Here is a 19,049-nt window from a genome sequence, read left to right on the forward strand (position 1 = left end):
CTGTTCCCTGTTACACCCTAGCACTGTCTTTGACTTGAATAGCCTTACATCAATAAGGAAGCTAATGAACAAACAAGAAACCAATATTTATAATAATCCCTTTAAAACAAACAGAAGCAAAAAAACCTGAACAATGAAGTCTGTTCCTTAAAACAAATGTTCACAGGCACTTGCAGCACGGTGAAGCTGCTCTCAAGTTCTACAGTACCTGTAATGCCTTCTAAAATAGAACAGCATTTTATCTTGAGGTGAGTCCTGCACATGGAAAAATACGGATTTTACAAATCCATCTCAAAGGTCATGCTGGAAGTACTTGACAATGGCATTTTCACAGAATTGTTAGGGCTGGAAGGGACCTCTGGAGATCATCTAGTCCAACCTGTAAATAACTGACTTTTTAAGGAGCCACCTCTTAACTGACACTTCTATCAGATTAGGTTACGCTAAAAGATGGCATTCTACAAAACAGTAAACACCCCCCCCCCCCTTAAAAATCAAACTCAGATTTGCTTTAATTAAGAAAAGAGCCTCATAAAATTAAGGAGGCTCCCAAGACACACAATGGCTTGAAAACACGAGGTTACGTGAACTCCATTTTACAAAACACAATTACCGCTTTGTCTTTTAAAGACCATTCTTCCAGATGGTGATCTTTCCACACCTTTTTGCATAACTGGCCGCAGCACAACCCAAGCAATTAAACCATACTTTGCTCTATAGCATCTAAAAGCTGTCTCTCCTCTCTTCCTATTACCCCCAGCACACCTCTGTGTTTTACAATCTGAAATCACATCATCCATGTCAGTGCACTTGGAGAACTACAAAGCTGGCTTGAAACTACCAAGCCTGCTCAACCCTGCCCCTGTCCCAGGTAGCAAGATGGAGTCTTTGTTTTCAAGTAGCTCTCTATCACTTAGAGGACTTCACTCCCTGCTCTGCAAGTCCACCACACCTCACAGACACGTGGGTGATCCTCCTGTCACCCCGCATTAGCTTGGGTGTAGCTGATTGCAAACTGAACTGAAAAAGGAGGAAATTAATCTCAGGAAAATAACACTTCTGTCTGTAGAGGACTTTAACAGACAAAATACAAGAAATAAAGTTAGTAAAAGAAAAAGCACAAGAAGTTTTCAAGACATATTTCAGACCATATAGCTGACATCTAGCTTCTGCTTTCTGTTACGTCCTTCAGATAGGCTGGGTACAGTGGGGTGGGAAATTCAGGCTCCTCACGCATGCCAGTGTGAACAAGCAGTAGCAAACACTTCTTGAACTGTAGGTATGGACTGTATTTGTGTACACCCCAAGGCATGCATGTGATCCAAGCAGGCCTGAAGGCAAAGGGCATCTGAGTCTTTGGGGTGGTGAGGCTCTGCTCTCCTCTCCTCCAGCACCATGGACCCAGGAAATTCAAATTCAGCAGGTCTCCCTCTGAAGGACCCTGGTGAAGCTGTGCTGCTTGCACCCGTCAAAGGGCACACCACCTCGCTGGGGTTATAACCTGCTTCTCTGCTAGCAGCCGCAGTGGGGAACGGGCTGCTCCAGCACTGTCAGTTATCTCTGTAAAAAGAAATTACATCTGACCCTTTCACTATGATGAAACTGAAATCCATGCCACTGTGCCAGCACGTACGCCTCCTGTCAGACAAGGAGACAGCTCAGTTCGGGGTCTCTCATCTCCTCCTCTTCCCTTCCAGCATATTAACATCTGTGTGATCCAACCTTGGTGGAGGGCTGGGACTCCTCACTGCACTTTCACCCATGGCAGACCCATCAGAAAGAATGATGCTGGGAATGCTGCAGCCTCCCACATGTTTCCCCAATCATTTCCCTTACTGGGAGCTGCTGACCTCATACCTGCAGTGGCTCTTTCTCCATTCTGAAATGGAAAAGGAAATGATGCCCTACAGAGAGGAGAAAGTAAGAGAGTGACCCACCATCAGCATTCCCATACTGCAGTCTCTTGTGTGTACACAAAAAGCATGGACAGTTAGTTATGTCCAGTAAGGGCATGGATGAGGCCACATACAGCAGATGGCACATGGATGGCTGATGGATGGCTGAAAAAAATAGTTACCTGCAGGCAGGCTGCAGACCAAGTGGCTCCACTGACTTCTTGGTGCTCAACATCCTACTCAAGGCCAGAGAATGGGAAGCGCTAGCTGAAGAGCTTCATCCCTGTTCATTCCATGCAGCTCTGTTCCAGCTGCATGACATGGTGCAGGATGAAGTCAGCAGAATGTCACCTTACAGATTTTTTCTGTTATACCAAATCAGGGGATTTCTTTTTATTTTGCAGGAAAATGTATGCTTCTTTTGAATGCCTTTACCCATAAACTGATGTGCCTATGCCTGATTTGCTGTGACAGCATTTAGATTTGAAAACCTAATCATATTTACCTTGGTAATATGATTATAGGTTGGAGTACCCAAATGCAATCCATTGTTGTCTGAAAAATCCTATAAAGTTATCTAGCTTCTATTTTTTAATCCCACCAATATTATGCAGTAAAATCCCTGATATTGCAAAACACTGCTTACTAGCATAACTTTATACACTGGCACTTGATTATGCTGAGTAATGTTATATATATGCAAATGTACAGTTCAGGCTTCACTGGATCCTGGGTCAGAAAGGACATACCTTCCTTCCTCTCCTATCCAAGACAAGCAGGGGGGAAAACACATTTCACTTGTGGTGAGTGAAGCTTTTTTCCCCCCAGACCTCAATTTCACAAAATTGCTGGCCTGATCTATAACAACATGAAGGAAAAGACAACTGCTTGCTAACACCATGTGCTTGTCCTTCCTATTCATAGGCTTTTTCAAAGGAAGCACTTCTAGAGAGGAAGGTAGACTTTGCTTCACTTCTCATTCACTTCTTAATTTTCCACAATAGAAAACCTTCCTTAGGCAAACACTGAAATCTAGCTGCTAAGAGCGGTGTTGACTTTAATATATATCATGAGAACAGAAGATACATTTAGCATTCATGACAGGAAAGCAGTTGCTACAAATGTAACAGTATAATCACACACCTCACAGTTCCTTTAAATATGTACTCCTCTAAATCTGTGTATTTCACCCTGAAAAGCAGACCCTGAGAGTCCTAGAAGTTTCCCTACTGGCACATTGCACATTTTCTTCAACCCCCAGTGAAGTTTTCTTCTCCAACTGATCTGCTGAGCTCTTCACCCTATCCTTACAGCAAACAAGACTTCAGTGAAGCCCTTCTTAAGAAGTCAAATACCATTCCTTACATTTCTCAGTGTATTATTTGCAAACTGTAGGCCGGCAGATAGATGCTCCCCATATGCCAAATTATGTCATTTCCATTTCCTAGGAGTAATACTTGTTACAGCAGACTGGCAATGGGTTTTCTAGTTGGGTTATGAAAGAGCCAGCTCTGTATCTTGTTGCACCTGCTGTGCCTCTAAGCCTACTGTCTGGTGGCACCCCCATAGCCATCAATAGCAATTCTAGGTGTGGAAGAAAGAGTTTGTCTCAAAGGACTGATTACATCCTCAGAGGTATGAAGGAGTGGATTTTGTGTACAGATTTCTGTAGACACCAGCTTGTCCTATCTGCAGATAGAATCTGATTTCCCATACTCATCATGGGACGAGATGGTGTCTACAGAAGGTTCAGGGTACAGAAGTTCCAACAGGTAAACCCAAACTTATGTATTTTCAGGGTGAATTATGAAGATGAACCTTTATGTTCAGCTAGTGGAGAACTTTCCTGAATGGCTGAAAAAGGGGAGCAAAAAATAATCAAAAAAATAAATCAAGATTTGGTTCTGTTTCTCGTCTTTACCTCCTATCATATTGCTTCTCTACACAGCCTCTGGATAGCCCACCTGCTATTTATTACTTTGAAATGAGGAAGCCACAGAATTACTAGAGGACGGGGGTTCTTTGCTGTCAGAGAGCACACTTGGGAACCTCATATGTGTGTCTTAGCTGTTTTGAACAGTTCCAAGCTATGTCCTCCACCATAAGAGTTCTCAAAGTCATAATAGTTACAGATTAAAGCACACTTCCTATCCAAAACCTGTCAATGAATTATGATCTGTCATTATCTACCACTGAACTGGTTTTATGATGGTCTGGAGGGCTGCTGACTCATGTGGTTGCAACGGATCATCATCATTTCAAGATGCCTGTAGCAGGAAGTTGTGCAGCAGTTCCTAAGGAAAAGGGACAGTATGGCTTCCTGCACAGGAGCTTTGGTGGTAAAGAAAAGGGTCAAAAGAAAGATCAAGAAATGGGAAAGCAATAACCACGTAAACAAACCTGCTGATATGTCTCACTCTTCTGCAATTCTGATGCATGAGGGTTCACAGCACAACAGCATCTGCACAGTACAACTATGGGACTTCCCAAAGCAGGGCTGGACACAGAAAGCTGTGAATTGGTGGCCAGTGAAGGCATCAACACAAACACAACTTTTCACATGTTACCAGCTCAGGTTTTCTCATAGGGGTTAATGAGCACCCATCCAGCTCTACAGCTATCTCACTACAAACTGCAGAGTCCTGGGGCTTTGGCAGATGCAGCTCCCTCTCAGCCTCTTCCCTCTGTGAAGGGCTCTAATTAGGGAAGGGCTCTAATTAATTCCCTAGTACTCATGAACACTACGTTCTGTCCCAGCTCCTCTTCTAAGCTGACAGCAAAGGGTTTTTCCTTGTCTGATGAATACTACCTTTTTCATCCACCACATATACTTGCTAAGTAGTGTAATAGCCTAAAATATGCAAGAAGAAACTTCTGTGGAACTTGTTTTTAAAATGTTTGTGTATTAACAGAACAAGGCTGATGCATCTATGCTGTCTGGGTATCTTCATACTGCAGTGGTTTCTGAACTACTGGTCAGCTTCAGCTAACAACTGGAAGATGACCATGCTTCCACAAGTTTCAAAGGAAGCAATAGAGGGAGGCACAAACCTCTGCCCTGAACAAGTGAAAAGGCCAGTAGAGACCAGCAGTGATGGATGCTGGTCAGTGTGATGTGGGGCTGGCTGTGCTCAGCACATGCACAGCTCAGAAAGCCCACCAGCAGTCTGTGATCAGTCCTGCACAGCTCAAGGTGACCATGGGAAGCCAGCCTCTTAGAGTGCTCATGATAAAGGGCATGGGTTCACTCAGTTTTCACAGCAGTCCTGGAGGAGCTTGCAGGCTGTGTGCATGAGGACTGCAAGACCTTTCTTGGGTTGGGGGGGGAGCCCTCAGGAACAGCACCAAAGACTTACACAGAGCTTGTAGCACTTAAAACAGGCTGTGAGGGACCTGCACCAAAAGATGCAGCAGGATGCTGGTACCGTGAGTAAAACAGCCCTTGCTACCTGCATCTTAACCCTGTTGTTGAGCATCCCCTCGTCAGGGTGGCACAAAGAGCCATGTAGCCTCTGGAAGTGACAGTTGAAGTCAGTAAGCATCCCCTTCTTTAGAGGCAGAAACCATCAGTAGTATACAAGGTCACACACCTATATAAAGACTTAGTTCAGCATATGTACTTCCCATTCACTTCTCAGACCATTAAATTGCTGTTTTCACGCTATTCTTTTATACATCGTTCTGAAACTCTGGCTGCCTGAAGGGCTTTAGGTTCAGTGAATAGCAAAGCCTCCATCATACACAAAAGGTCCCATGTGCTTCCAGCAGCTCACAAGCTGGCTCCTGATTCTGGGATGACCCCGCAGGGTGGACAGTGCCCCCAGTTCTTTGTTTTGCTCCTCTTTCAGGACCCTGCCTGTAAGACATTTGTTTCTGAGAGATTCTTCTTTTGTCTCCAGAGTGTTTAGTCTGAAGGCAACTTCTGTGGTGGGCTGAGCCTGTACTGCATGCCCGCCCAAGGCCACAGAGGATCAGGCTCTGGCCTCTCAGCCTTCCACCATGAAAATAAACAGCAGGATTCAGCTCCTCTGCAACATCCTGGAGGCATTGTGAGACTTGTTAACTGCTCCAGCATTCCCTTTCACTGCATCTCTGCCCCATCCCTGGAATTGCTCAAGGCCACGCTGGACAGCGCTTTGAGCAACCTGGTCTAGTGGAAGGTGTCCCTGCCCATGGCAGAGGGTTGGAACCGGATGATCTTTAAGGTCCCTTCCAACCCAAACCATTCCATGATTCTGTGATCTCTCTAGAAAAATGAATACGGAGCCATATGCAGCTCTGCATTTTCTAATAGGCAGAAACAAATTGAATCTTCACAAGCTTTACTAATCAAAAATTAATGTCAGAATTACTCAGGAAATGAGATTTGTCTTGTAGGTCAATACATTCTGAAGAAACATCTATTTGGACCATGATAACTTCAATATCCTTTTGAGTGAACCTCCCCCCACCCATTACTCAGCATAGTCCTTTCTGCTTCCTTCCCAGCACCAGCTGCTTCCAGAAGGAATTCTGCCCACCATCTGCCTTCAAGCCTGACACAGTGACACAGACAACTGCAACTGTAAGTGATGTTTAAACTCCAAATCCAATCCCTGATTTGCTCCCTTAGGAAAAAAAGTAAGGAAAAAAACAAAACAAGACAAAAACACAATACAAAAAAATACATGCTTGTATCTAACCACATGCCCACTGGAAAAGGCCTTATGTAGAGAAGGAAACTTCACATAAGTAAACAGCAGTATTTTTCCCAAAGAAAACTATGGTAACAAGGATTCAATGTATACACAAAAACAAGTAACTGGAACCATCACCTAATCTACAGGATCTGCAATGATTTTAAACCAGTGATGCTGAAATCTTGTTCCAGAGAGCTCCTCACTGATTTAAGATGAAGCTATTAAAAGGAATTATAACTTGACATGAAGGGAAGCCTGGCCCTACCTTCCAGCAGCCTCATGTTCTCAGCCATCCATTCACCACAAAACTGAGATAAACTTCTCCTGCACTAGACAGGAACCTTTGGCATCAACAAGCTGACTTCTGAACAAGCGTATTTTTTTCTCTTTACATATAATTATATGCTAGCCTCCGAGCAGCTAGAAGCTCCATGTTCTTTTTCTGTATTGTGTGCTTCTTGTGAATACACATAAGAGCGCAAACCCAAACCACATTAATGATAACCTTGTTAAATATAAACTAGTACGCAATTACATAAACTGCTAACACAAACAAAAAAGCCAGGAAACTGATTATATGCTCACAATGGTTTCTGAAAACTAAATAAAAACAACACCATAAGGCAGCCTGCCTTGCCTGATACTGTAACAGAAAACGGCTTCATGTTGTAATTAACACATCTCAGCACAGAGGACTAGTTTATCAAATGAGGCATCAAACTCAATTTGATGCCCACAGCAAGGAGAAAGGAAGGGTGGGAGGAGAGACAACAGGTGCACACATGAACTACAGAAACCATCTGATTTTCCTCTCTGCTTCCCTGCATCCTCCTTCAGGTGAGATAATGCCTGCACTGCCGGGCTGATGCTGTGACTTCCACCCCATTGCGTTGAGAGGGCAAGCCACACGCTGGGCTTTTGGCTCCTTCCTCTCCATTAAGAGAGCAGCAGAAGGTCTGCTCAAACCCTCTGTTCTTGGGCGTGTGCCAGCGCTGTGCGTGCCTGTGATTTATCTTCTGTGCAGCCTACTGTGAACTCGGCAATCAGAGCCCCTACCACATCTTTTCAGTGAGATGATGAGGAGCCAATGCTCCACGTAACCTCTGTGGTCTGCAGCTGTCTGTTCCTGATGTTTAAATATATATACCTTTTCCAGAACAGAAACAAACCCACTGAAGGCAGACCAAAGTTTGCCCCAGGCTGCACACGTGCAGCATCACGGCAGTCAGCAAAGCTAGGGGCATAACCTGGAGCTGTCCTGCACCAGCTGTAATGGAGAGGTTCACACTTGTCAGTGGAGCAATGCAAGGTCTCCACCACAGATGAATGTAGCTCTCAAGAAGACAAAAGAGCATGAGAAAACCAGACTTTTCCTTACATCTTACACCACAAGAAAATACACAGTCCCAAGGAAGACCATTATAGGACTAATGGAGCACCTTGACAAGGTTTCCTTGGGTGACTTCCCTTGCCATGGACTTGAGCTATCCCTCAGCCTGCTTGCACGCTAGCAGCACAGCTGGACTTGCACAACACTGGATTTCTAGGAGGTAAATTTCCCTCTAAAGCTCCAAACTGCTCTCATGTGACTAAAACCAAAAAGCACTGGTTGCGGAAGGAAGAATTCAGATAGCAAGAAACAAGGGCAAAGGAAAACAGTGACAGGAAGACGAAGGGCTGAGGGAACAAGTGATACAGGTGAGATCTGAGCATCCTTCTCAGGACTGAACACAGAATCAAAGAGTGAAAACAAGGAAAACCAAGGAGGATCCTTGGGAATCCAGAAAGGTAACATAGGAATTCTGCATCAATAATGAACTCCCTAACTGGAAGGCAAAGAAGAATCCAGCCTCTTGAACAGTAAGATAATACTGCCAAACGCATTACCACCAAGTAAGAAGTTTAAGAATAGAAAAGCAATTTCCAAATCAGAGTCTGTTGGGTCACTTCTCACCCTCAAGCATTGCGCAGAACCATGTCACAAACTAGAACACACAAGCGTGTGTGTGTCACACTTCTGTGCTGGTGATCAATGGCACAGTGAGAGAGTTGTCACTGCAGGAACTGTTTTGAGACACATGACTGGGCAAAGATGGGTGATAACCCACCAGTAGGCATTTTACTTGGGAAGGTGGGCTCCCCTACCACAGCACCTGAAGAGGCTGAAAAAAGCCACCAATACAACCCAGATGGAATACTGGGTGATGGGGCAGACCGCTAAGAAACTTTCTCCTTGCATACCTCCAACTTCTGCAAGCTGGTTGGCTTTGAAAGGGACTTTTCTACAGGTGTCTATGCTCAATTACCCTTACAAACCCTTGCAGTATCATGTGACTCAAAGTCTATCTATTTGTTCAAGAAACGAGAAAGGAGCGTGGCAAATGGGGAATGTGGGAGTGGTGAGCACCGTGGTCTTGGGGAACACAGTCATTTCCTCCAGCTTCTACCCTTGCTCTTTCCCCCAACCCCAGCCTTTCACACCCGAGTGTGTCGTTGAAGAAGTGAAGGAAGATAGATTTTTATCCGAGGAGCAACTACTCATATGCATTTGCACATTTTTACATATTTGCTACCTTCTTCGCCAAAGGTCTCTTATTTTCGAGCAGGTGGGGTTATCCCTTTGGGAATTAAAAGGCAAAAGAGTAGCCGGCGGCAAGGAACAGCCCAGAGGTACATTACGTGCTTGCAGGTAAAGAGCTTATTTAGGGAGGTAGCAAGATGCTGGTTACACCATGCGCATACACCATAATCCGTGGACAGCGATGCAAAGGTTTCCTTCCCCTCTACGGGCTGCAGATCTGGCCGCAGCGCACCCGGCTCGGGGTTGGCTCCCTGCCTGTCAGATAGGCAGCACGGCGGGCGCAGTCCGCCCCCAGCCATGAGAAAGGGGGGACAAGCGCCCCGGCTGCGGGGACGGACGGCAGCACACGCCTGCCTCGCTTGGCACGACCGAAACTTCGGGCCACTCACACCCGGGCGAGGAGAACCTCTGTGGCGGGGCGGCTCGGAGACCGCCGCGCACCGACCTGCCCTGCCAGCCGGTACATCCCTGCCGCTGCCCACACCCCGGGCAAGCCTGCCGCCCTCCCTTCCCGCTCATCACCCGCGGCTTACCGGGACCGCTGCAGCTCGAAGGCGGCGGCGGAACAGCTCTGCCCCAGCTCTCCGCTGCCGCCGCCGGGGCCCTGGGGGCTGGTGCGGCCGAAGGGCGCAGGCAGCACCCCTGCCGTGAAGGAGTTGAGGCGGCCCCGGCTGCCCGCCGCCGCGGCGCCCAGGAAAGCGGCGGCCGGCACCTGCACAGCGGCGAAGGCGTCCTCCTCCTCTTCCTCCTCTTCCTCCTCCTCATGGGCCCGGGGGGTCTCGGCGGGCACCGCCGGGGGGCTGCCCAGCCGCGGCGGCGGCGGTGGCGGCGGGGCCTGGCGGGGCCTGGCGGAGGACCCGTCGTTGCAAGGCGGCGGGGGCCGCCCGTCGAGGGAGATGCTGGTGAGGAAGGAGAGCGCGGCCTGCCTACGGCGGGGGTCGCTGCGCGCCGGCGGTGGCTGCAGCGGCCCCGGCGGCGGCGGCCCCTTCCTAGGGCAGGGCTCCGGAGACGGCAGGGGCCCGGCGGCGGGACTGCCGGGGCTGGCGGCGGTGGCGGCCGCCGCCATTGTCGGCCGGCTCCCCCTCCCCTCCTCGCTGACCGGGCTCTGGCTGTGGCTGCCTGCCCCTTAGGCGGGCGGGCGGTGGGACATGGGTGCCGTCGGCCCGCCGGGGTGCATGTGGTTGTCGCGGGGGTACCCTCCGCCCGACCGCGCCGCGCTGTCCCGGGCCCCCGCCGCCCGCCCGCTCCGTATTTATAGGTGCAGCCGCGCCGCCGAGCGCCCTGTGCAATAACACGGCAATCACGTGTGGGAAACGGGGAGCTGGAGGAAAACAAAAGCCCGGCCAGCAGCCCGGAGGAGGAGGGAGAAGGGTGGGTCTCGGCGAGCTCCCTCCTTTCAACCTCTCTCTTTTTTTTTCCCTTTCACCCCCTTCCCTCCTCCTTCTCCTCCTCCTCCTCCTCCTCCTTTTCCCTTCCTGGATGCGTGGGGGCGGGCTGGAGCCGGGGAAGGTGGAGTCTGTGCCAGTAGTACACGGCACATGGCCCTCGGAGGCTGGCACCGGCAGCACTGGACCATCGGGCTGCGGCTCGGCCCGGCTGCTGGAGAGGTACCGGGTTACAGCCGTGCACTGGGCAGCAGCCCGGGTGCTGTCCCGCTGGTTTCCCGGGCGGGGGCTGTTGCCCCGGGGCGGTCGCAGGCGCCTCGGGGATGCGCTTGGCTACCGGCAGCAGCGCATCCCCCCAGTACGGCGAGCCTGGCCTGCCCCAGCTCGTATAGGCTCCCTGCTGCAGTGTAAGGCATGTGTGTATAAGTCACATCTAAGGAGTTCCCCAGACCATTAAAGCAATCCCCTTCCCAACCTTTCCTTCTGTCCAGCACCGGAGAAAGAGCAGTTAGTTTACCCTCTCCTGTGTAGCCCAAGCCTCAAATGTCTATATTGTCTGTCTTCTCTGAAGTGGTCTGTTGTGCAGCTGACTGCAGGTCTGCACCTTCCCTCCTCCTTTGCAGCTGCGGCTTAGGAGGGCGAGCAGCCAGTCCAGCTCAGCAAAAAGGCTTCTTCATTTCTTCATTATTTTATTTTGATCAACTCAACCGTGCTACAAGTGCTCTTGCCCTGTGATGATAATTTCATCAATGGCTTATGTAAGGGTTGGATAACAGATATATACAAACAGCAGAACATATGGTTGTTGCAAGATAGCCATGTGTGCCTTCTTCATAAAGCATTACAATGACTTGTATTATATTCCACTTACAGTTGGTAGATGATTTACAAGCCACCCCAAACTGTCACAAATACTATAATGTTCCCTACTATTTTATCAAAAGCTTGTTAATTTGGTTAAAAAGAAAAAAGATTGACCAGGGAGGGGAACCTAATCATAAGAATCACAGAATCACAGAATAGTTTGTGTTGGAAGGGACCTTAAAGATCATCTAGTTCCATCCACCTGCCTTGGGCAGGGACACCTTCCACTGGATCAGGTTGCTCCATGCCCCATTCAACCTGGCCTTGAGCACTGCCAGGGATGGGGCAGCCACAGTTTCTCTGGGCAACCTGTGCCAGTGCCTCAGCACCCTCATAGTGAAGAATATTTTCCTAATACCTAATCTAAATGTCCTGTTGCTGGAGGAATCTATGAACCCAGGTTTGCATTCATCTGAAAAACGACCTTTTGAGCATTCAATGACTTTAGAATCAAGTTCTGTGACTTGAACTGATTTCTGAACGTTTGGCTTTTACTGACATTGAGCACCACAAAACCTGAGCTTCCAGGGGTCTAGTCCCTCGATGTAGTAAGGATGCTATACAGCAACAGGAAGCTGTGAGCAAGGGAACGGGAAATGATGGAGGAAAGGGAAGTTTCCCAGATCACACGTTCTTAGAGAAGTAAGTGCTATTTTGAGACTGGCATTCTCATTTCAGACTGCTCTCTTGGGGTTTACCCAGATGCTATCTTTCTTAACAGAGGGCACTGTTGTGTCTGTCCCTGTAGCTCATCAAGGATGGATCACTTGGATAGAAAGGCCTGAGTGCTAGACTTGCCCAGAGGAGAGCCCAGCTGGCATCTCCCACCTGCTGGGAGGATGCTCTGTACTCCTGTGCTTGCAAAGTGTCCTTCAAACTTCTGTTTCGGAGAGGAAGACTGAGGAATTGCAGGCCTGCCACCTTCTTTTGATGGGGCAGGCAATGTCTGTGTCTGATCAGAGGTCCTATATCTGCAATGGGAGCCAGCAAGGTATGCGGTGTTGGGGCACCAATGCACTTGGCTCCCGTGGAGGAGCGCCATGCTCCTTTTGAAACAGTACTGCTTTTGAGAGAGTTCGGGACTTTTTGGAGGAGGGCTCCTTAGCCACAGAGAAATGTCACAGCTTTGTAGCTTGGTAGTTAGCATGTTCATTGGATGCTGACCTCTGCTCCAGGAACTACTACTAGGTGGTAGATAGGTCATTAAACACAGGCCTCCCAAGTTACAGCTGAGTAAGGTATACATTGGGAGTTTTTTCTCCTCTTGCATTTCTGAGGGGAAGCAGCCACAGCATGTATCTTCCTCTGGAGCTCAAAAGCTTGCTATGGCAACTGAGTCCTGTGGTGTATTTTCCACATCCAGCCTGTCACAAGACACAGGTCTGGGAAAGAATCACCACTAAAACACCAGGTGGGGTTCCAAGGGATGGTCTAGCCTGGGACAGCTTTTGTGAGTGAAGAAGTGTGCATTTGTTTCACAAAATTACTCTTGTGATGATACAAATCACTCTTGGTTGCTGCATTATTTTAAATGGAGCCACAGCCTCTGCTCTTGAGCTCCTCTAGAGCTGTCCCACACCCCCTCCCTTGTCCACTTGTGCATCCGGATGCTTTCAAACACATTGAAACCAGGACAGTGGGTTAAAACATCACTTCCACTGCATGTGAGAATAAACCCGTTTCAGAAAGCCACGTACAAGAAGAAAAGCATGAATTTCTCAGTCTAAAGTGAAGCTATTTTTAATAGCGAGTGGGGTACGACAGTAAAAGGATAATTGGCATGTCAGAAATATCAGGTTCTCGAGACCTATTTATACATTTAGTAGCAAGTTTAAATGAATGTGCACAACCTAAGGTAAATGTTGTTTTCCAGTTACTTATGTCTTTTGATCTGTGCTTAGCAAAACTATAGGTGATTACATGTGCTGTAGTAGTCCTGTCTGCTGGAGGATATGTGGAAATATTAAGCTGACTTTGCTGGTTGAAACTTTTTTCTTTGATGGGGAGCCAGTGGTTGGCTAGAGGAAATAGCAAACTTGAAAGGAAAACCAAAAGGACATTCTGGAAGCTTGCTTCTGGGACTGTTTTTCCAATCATCTCCCTCTCTTGAGTTCTCTTCCAAACAGCCAGCTCTACCCAAGTGCAAGCAAACTGTTTTTATTTCAGAGGTCACAGGCTTATATAAGTGGTTGAATGGCAAGTGGTAGTAAGAGTGATATAGCATGATGGCTTTTTCACCCAGTGCACCAAAAGTAGCGTGAAGACTCGTCAGTTGTGGGTGTTCAGAGACAACATGTAATTTGGGGGGCCCATTAACAGGTGAGTGGAGAGGCTGGCTTTAAAGAGGTTAAAGAGAGTATGGTCAAAAATGAAAACACAGCAATTTCATAGTCTATGAAATGAGATTGTAGATGTGGCCTCTGTGTACCTGTCTTCAGAGGAAAGTTAACCCAGGTGTGGAAGCCTCACATTATTTTGGGTGTCCTTTAGCTAACACGAGGGGAATCCTGCTGCAATGTGAGGGTGCAGCCAGCAAGATGTGAAGACACAGTCTGAAAGGCCACAGACCTTGATCTAAAGCTGGGCTCCTGAGTGGCTTGCCAAAAACTCTTTGCAGGTGAATTGAGAACTTCACCTGGAATTTGAGTTAGAGGCAAGATCTGTATTATTCTGAGAGTTACCTCTGCATGTCCTGAGTCACAGCGCGAGTCACCAGGCTGGTTCTTGAGTGGCCTCAGAGCAGTTTGCCTGCTTTAGTGACAAACATTGGTTTCTTATTGTCAATGATACTTGTTGGAGCTGCAGGAAGCTAGGGGAAGAAAAACTAAATGCAGTTGTCTCCTGTAAATTCAACAAGTTTGTTTTCTGGCTGCCAGGACCAGTCAGGTGATGCTGTTCTGAAGAGCTCAGCAAAGATGTAGTCTGGAGATACCACTTCTGAGTTCCAGTAGTTGAGAACAGATATCATGATTTTTGGTGGTCATGGATATCACTATCAGATCCCAACATTCAGGCAGATTTCCCATATTCTGTGAGGACTTTTGCCGTGCAAGATTTTGTAGAAGGAAAAAATATGCAATCTTTATAAATGCTTTCTTCTTTCCTTCCCAGAACCCCTTTTCAGAAGAAAACTTCACTTCAAAAAGGAAAGCAGCTGTAACATTGGAGAAAGACTTGAAATATGAATTTAATAATCTTTCTGCTTAGAAGGAGTGCCTGACAGAAAAAAAGTAGAGGCAGTTTGAACACATTGCACTGAGAGCCATAGTTAAGAATGGAAATTGGATAAAGGCAGTACAAATTCTTTACAAAAGACTAATACTGCATCTGGATAGCAAGGCCTGTTTTGGTGCCAGGCCGTAACCTTCAGTCTGTTGCAAATTTAGCCTGATTCTCAGAAATGCTAAGTACTTGTGCTTCCCATTAGTGATTTTTCAGGAGCCAGGGGGTTTTACTTGTTGAGGGCTACCTTTGCTAACTGAAATGTGAAAGCTTAACAGTAGCGTGTCACCTTGTTTGGAGAGCAGCATTCCTTGGGTAGGTGTAGGTCCATACTTGCCTGTCTGCGAAGAACCTAACTTTGTTTGCGTCGTTCCAATGTGGGTGCCAACATTACCAAGTTAACATAAAACCAAATTCATATATGGCATTGTAGCCACCTGACACTGTGGTTGGAGTAGTGTGTGTGACTCCGGGGGAAGATGTGCAGAAGCCAACGTTCTTAGCAAAGATGAAACAGATTGCTGAGTTGTGGATAGTCAGGACACCCAACCTGCCAGTTATTTTGGATGTCAGAGGTGTGGCATGTGTGTGCATTGTAATGTTCCTGAGATCTGCAGTAAGCTACTAGTGTACATGTGGGTGGTAGAGCCAATTTGATAGTCATTTGTCTCTCAGAAATTAGGGCAGTCTAGATAAGTCATAAATGGCATCTGTATCATTACTCCAACTTATAGTACCTTTAGGTGAGGCTCATGGCAACAGCCATTTATTAAGAATAATTAATATTTTCCATTGCTAGATCCAATTCAGGCCAAACGTTTCTTGGAAAACTTTGGTCAGAATGGTTATGCCAGCTCTAAAGGCAAGACAATGAGAAACACATTGCTTTACCCACATTAGAAGTTCTTGTGACCTTCCCTTTGACATACTCCAGCATCCCTGCACTGAGACAAGAATTCAAGAGGTGGCCTTCTGTCTCTGAGGTGGGGCTGACAAAGGAGAAGGGGGTGCCCTTCCTGTCAAAATCCACCCACCTCTGTTGAATTTGAAACCTTTGAATCATAGCTCACATATGCTGGCTACGGACTCATGACCTACCAGCTAAAACTGCCAGTGAGGATATATCTTCAAACATCAGCCTCCTGCATTTGCTGAACGGGCTGAGCACATATAGCACCCAGACCTACAGAAGCCTTGGGAGGGATGTTCCCAGCTATTCTGGGGCATGGTGGAGGCAGCTGCTGGACCACAGGTGCAAAGCAGGCAAGCAGAGAGGAGGAGGGAGCAGCCTGTGTGGATTTGGAGGTGGAAGTAGCTGCAGGAGGAAAAGATACCATCCTTGGATTTGATGCATGCACATGGGATGGGGGCTGAGGGTTTGCACATCCAGCATGAGTTCCTTCATGATTGAATTCTTAAAGTTCTTCCTTCAGCTTAAGCTGGCTTGAATGTTTTTTGTTGCTGCTGCTGTTGTTTGTTCACTCTGTACGCTAATGAATCCCTTAGAGACCCACACTAAACTGGGAGCTCCATTTTACTGGGTGCTGCTGAAGTGCTCTCCCATGCCTCAGTGAGCTTGCAGGCTGACTAGACAAAACAAGGAAGGTGGCCATGTAGGAACGGCAACTGGAATGTGGCTGTTGCTGGCTCCCACTGGAGTGATTAAATGGGAACGGGGCCACATGGCTCCTCCCTCCCTTGAAAAACAAAAACTGTGGGCACTAGTACAGAAAACAACCCCTGTCTCTGTTTGTCCTTGTCTTGCTGCAGTTCTGATCTGTGAAATCAGACTTTCTGTTTGCAGTATCACAATGTTAATGTAGACATGAAGTTCAAAATGGAGTAGTCTTTATTGAAACAAGGAATGGGCAAATGTCCTGTCTGCCTGGAAATCAACTTAAGCAGTGGTGTAAATAAAGGGCGACTTGTAACTGCAGGAGAACAGAATGACGGGTCACTAAAAAGAGCTTTTTTTAAGGTTTTCCTTAAGTGACAGCTGTGATTTGTCCTGTTCTTTACTATTTTGAGACAGTTTGGAATCAAGTTCAGAATCACTGAACATTAAGGTTTCAGAGGGAAGCTGGGAAGAACATCCATCCTCATCATGGTGACTGTTAATTTTTAATCACCTCGGGATAATTTAGAACAGGCTGCAGGTTTCTGACACATTCATGTGAGTGTGTTCTTTGCTTTGCTGGGGTAGGAAAATCCTCCAGTTCACAGGACAGTCAGACTGAGGAGCTGGGTGCGAGTGAAAACGCTGTTGACACCTTCTCAGACATGGTGTTCAATGAGTAAAAACATTAAATAAATGGAATCTGACGTTCCCGGAGGGACATGCTGGTGGAGTGCTTCACTTTAGAGACTGTCCTGCGAGTTCAGCTTGACTGGAAATGTTTAATATCCAAGAAAAAGGAGGAAAAAAAGGTTCAAAGGACTTTTTTCCTCCTCTTGAAAATATTAAATTCAGGGAGTGTGACTCCAAAGGGAATGAAGGAGGCAAATGGAAAACTTCTTGGCAGCAGGAGCTGAGGTTTTGCGTTCAGCTCAATGGCATTTTTCAGTCTGTGTGCAATGTGATATCCCGTGAGCGCCACACTTGGTTCACTCTGAAATTTCAGGGAAGGTTTCAGATCCCTTTTAGGATTGCTAGAGCAGTACTCATCGCAGGCTGCTGTGGAAAGCAACCAGCCATGGTGGAGAAATAAAACCTCTGCCTGCACCCTTGTGTCCTGTCACCGCGGGCCACCTCATGTATTATTTGCAAGTCATATTTAATAAGTTTAATGCTTTGTGTGCATAAACTATAAGCAGCAGCTATCAGGGAGTGTGAAAATCCAATCCAAAACATATTCACCCATTATGCTGGCTGCCCAAGTGGCATGATTGGTTGTGAATGTTCTAAGACCCCTCTCTGGTTATATGCATGCTTTATGTAACCTAAATGATGCTCGGGTAATTTGCATTTGCTTCATTCAGGCTGTGTGCTCCCAGGGTGCTCAGGAGTTTCTGGGGTCTATAGCCACTTCTCCTTGCACCCAGGATGGGGAACAGATCTGGATCCTCCAAGCAATACCTTGGTAAATACCAATATTTACCTCCAGGTAAATATTTGCCACTGGCAAATTGGCAGTGTAATAATCCTTCAGTCCCACGGTGGCCAAAAAACTGGCACAAGCAACCAAAGTGTTGAGAAGGAAGGTGAAATGGTGCAAGCTTTGTGGTGGGATATGGGGCCAGCCTCAGCTGCAGGCTGGGTGGGAGGAGGATGGCTTGCAGGTCCTATCCCCCAGAACCTCTGAGCTGCCAAAGGCTGCACACCTCCAATGCTGGTGTGAGCCTGGCCACAGGGCTGGGTCACACTGTGGACTTCCCACCACTCCAGAGGTCTTTCATGGCTCCCTGCATCCCTGGGTCACTGCCATGGTGCTCATGTGGGTCTACTGTCTGTGCTTCCCAAGTCCTTCTGCTTGCCTTTATCCCAGGAGGGGAGTGACTCCAGCCCCCTAATCAAGGAACAGCAAATTCACCTGCAGGGGAAAGGCCATGGGTGCCCCAGCTCTGCACTGGGGTCTACCAGGACAATTGCCTGCACATGGGGTGGGGAGCAGCTTCCTGCCACTGGGGGGAAACCAGCAGCTTGACACTACCCTGAATAAACATAACTTGTCACGTGCACATTTAGAGAACCCAATAGACATTAAAGCTGCTAAGAATCGGTCTAAACAGGATACATTTCTCCTCTGTTTTGGCAGGAAAGTCTTGTAAGCAGCAAATGGAAATGACATAAACGGAAAGGCAATTCCCTGGCAAGACAGATCCAAAGTCTTCTGCTGTCTCTGCTCAAATTGAATAGCACCTCGGTATAATAATCTTCATGTTGAGATCAATGAGGCTGTTTAAATAAATGAAGCATTCAAGTGTAGTCTTCTAAAGTAAGGCAAGAGAGATGGCATTGAAATCAAAAGGCTAAAACTCAAGCCTCCTTGAGCCCTAAGGAAAGGCTAAATCCTTTAAGCTTTAAGAAGAAATAAGAGGTGGAAAGAGTCTGACAGATCCATTCTAAAACTTCTTACAAAATAAAAGTTAGGGGCCAGAAAGCAAGCTTACTAACAAGATTTTGGCTCTGTGTGTGTGTGTATGCTCTGTGTATGTGTATGCATGTGCATATATACATACATTTCACTTTGCCCTGCGGAGATGTAATGCAATTAGGTATAATGCGGCATAATACATATGCTCAAACTACATAGCAAAATTATTCTGCTGCCTGGTTTTGGAAATGATTTAGCTATCTCCATGGTGTCAGCGTGACTGTGTTCCTATGGGAACAAGCTGCCTCAAAGCAAGAGGCTTCTATACAAGAATCGGTGAATCCTGGCCAAAAACTTGGGGTTTAGCACAGAACTAAATAGTCTGTAAA

At 47.1% G+C, this 19,049-nt stretch overlaps 1 protein-coding gene across 1 annotated transcript in view; it reads right to left on the bottom strand.

The window, feature by feature from the left end:
* The window catches only part of CABLES1 (Cdk5 and Abl enzyme substrate 1), a 71,200-nt gene extending 60,723 nt beyond the window's left edge, over positions 1-10,477 (bottom strand). The window contains exon 1 of the mRNA XM_005153517.3: positions 9,689-10,477. Coding sequence (XP_005153574.3) covers positions 9,689-10,221 — 533 coding nt within the window. The 5' untranslated portion in view covers positions 10,222-10,477. The remainder of the gene's footprint in view (positions 1-9,688) is intronic.
* Positions 10,478-19,049: the final 8,572 nt, after the last annotated feature.

The sequence above is a fragment of the Melopsittacus undulatus genome, chromosome 1, assembly GCF_012275295.1.
Source record: "Melopsittacus undulatus isolate bMelUnd1 chromosome 1, bMelUnd1.mat.Z, whole genome shotgun sequence".
Lineage (NCBI taxonomy): Eukaryota > Metazoa > Chordata > Aves > Psittaciformes > Psittaculidae > Melopsittacus > Melopsittacus undulatus.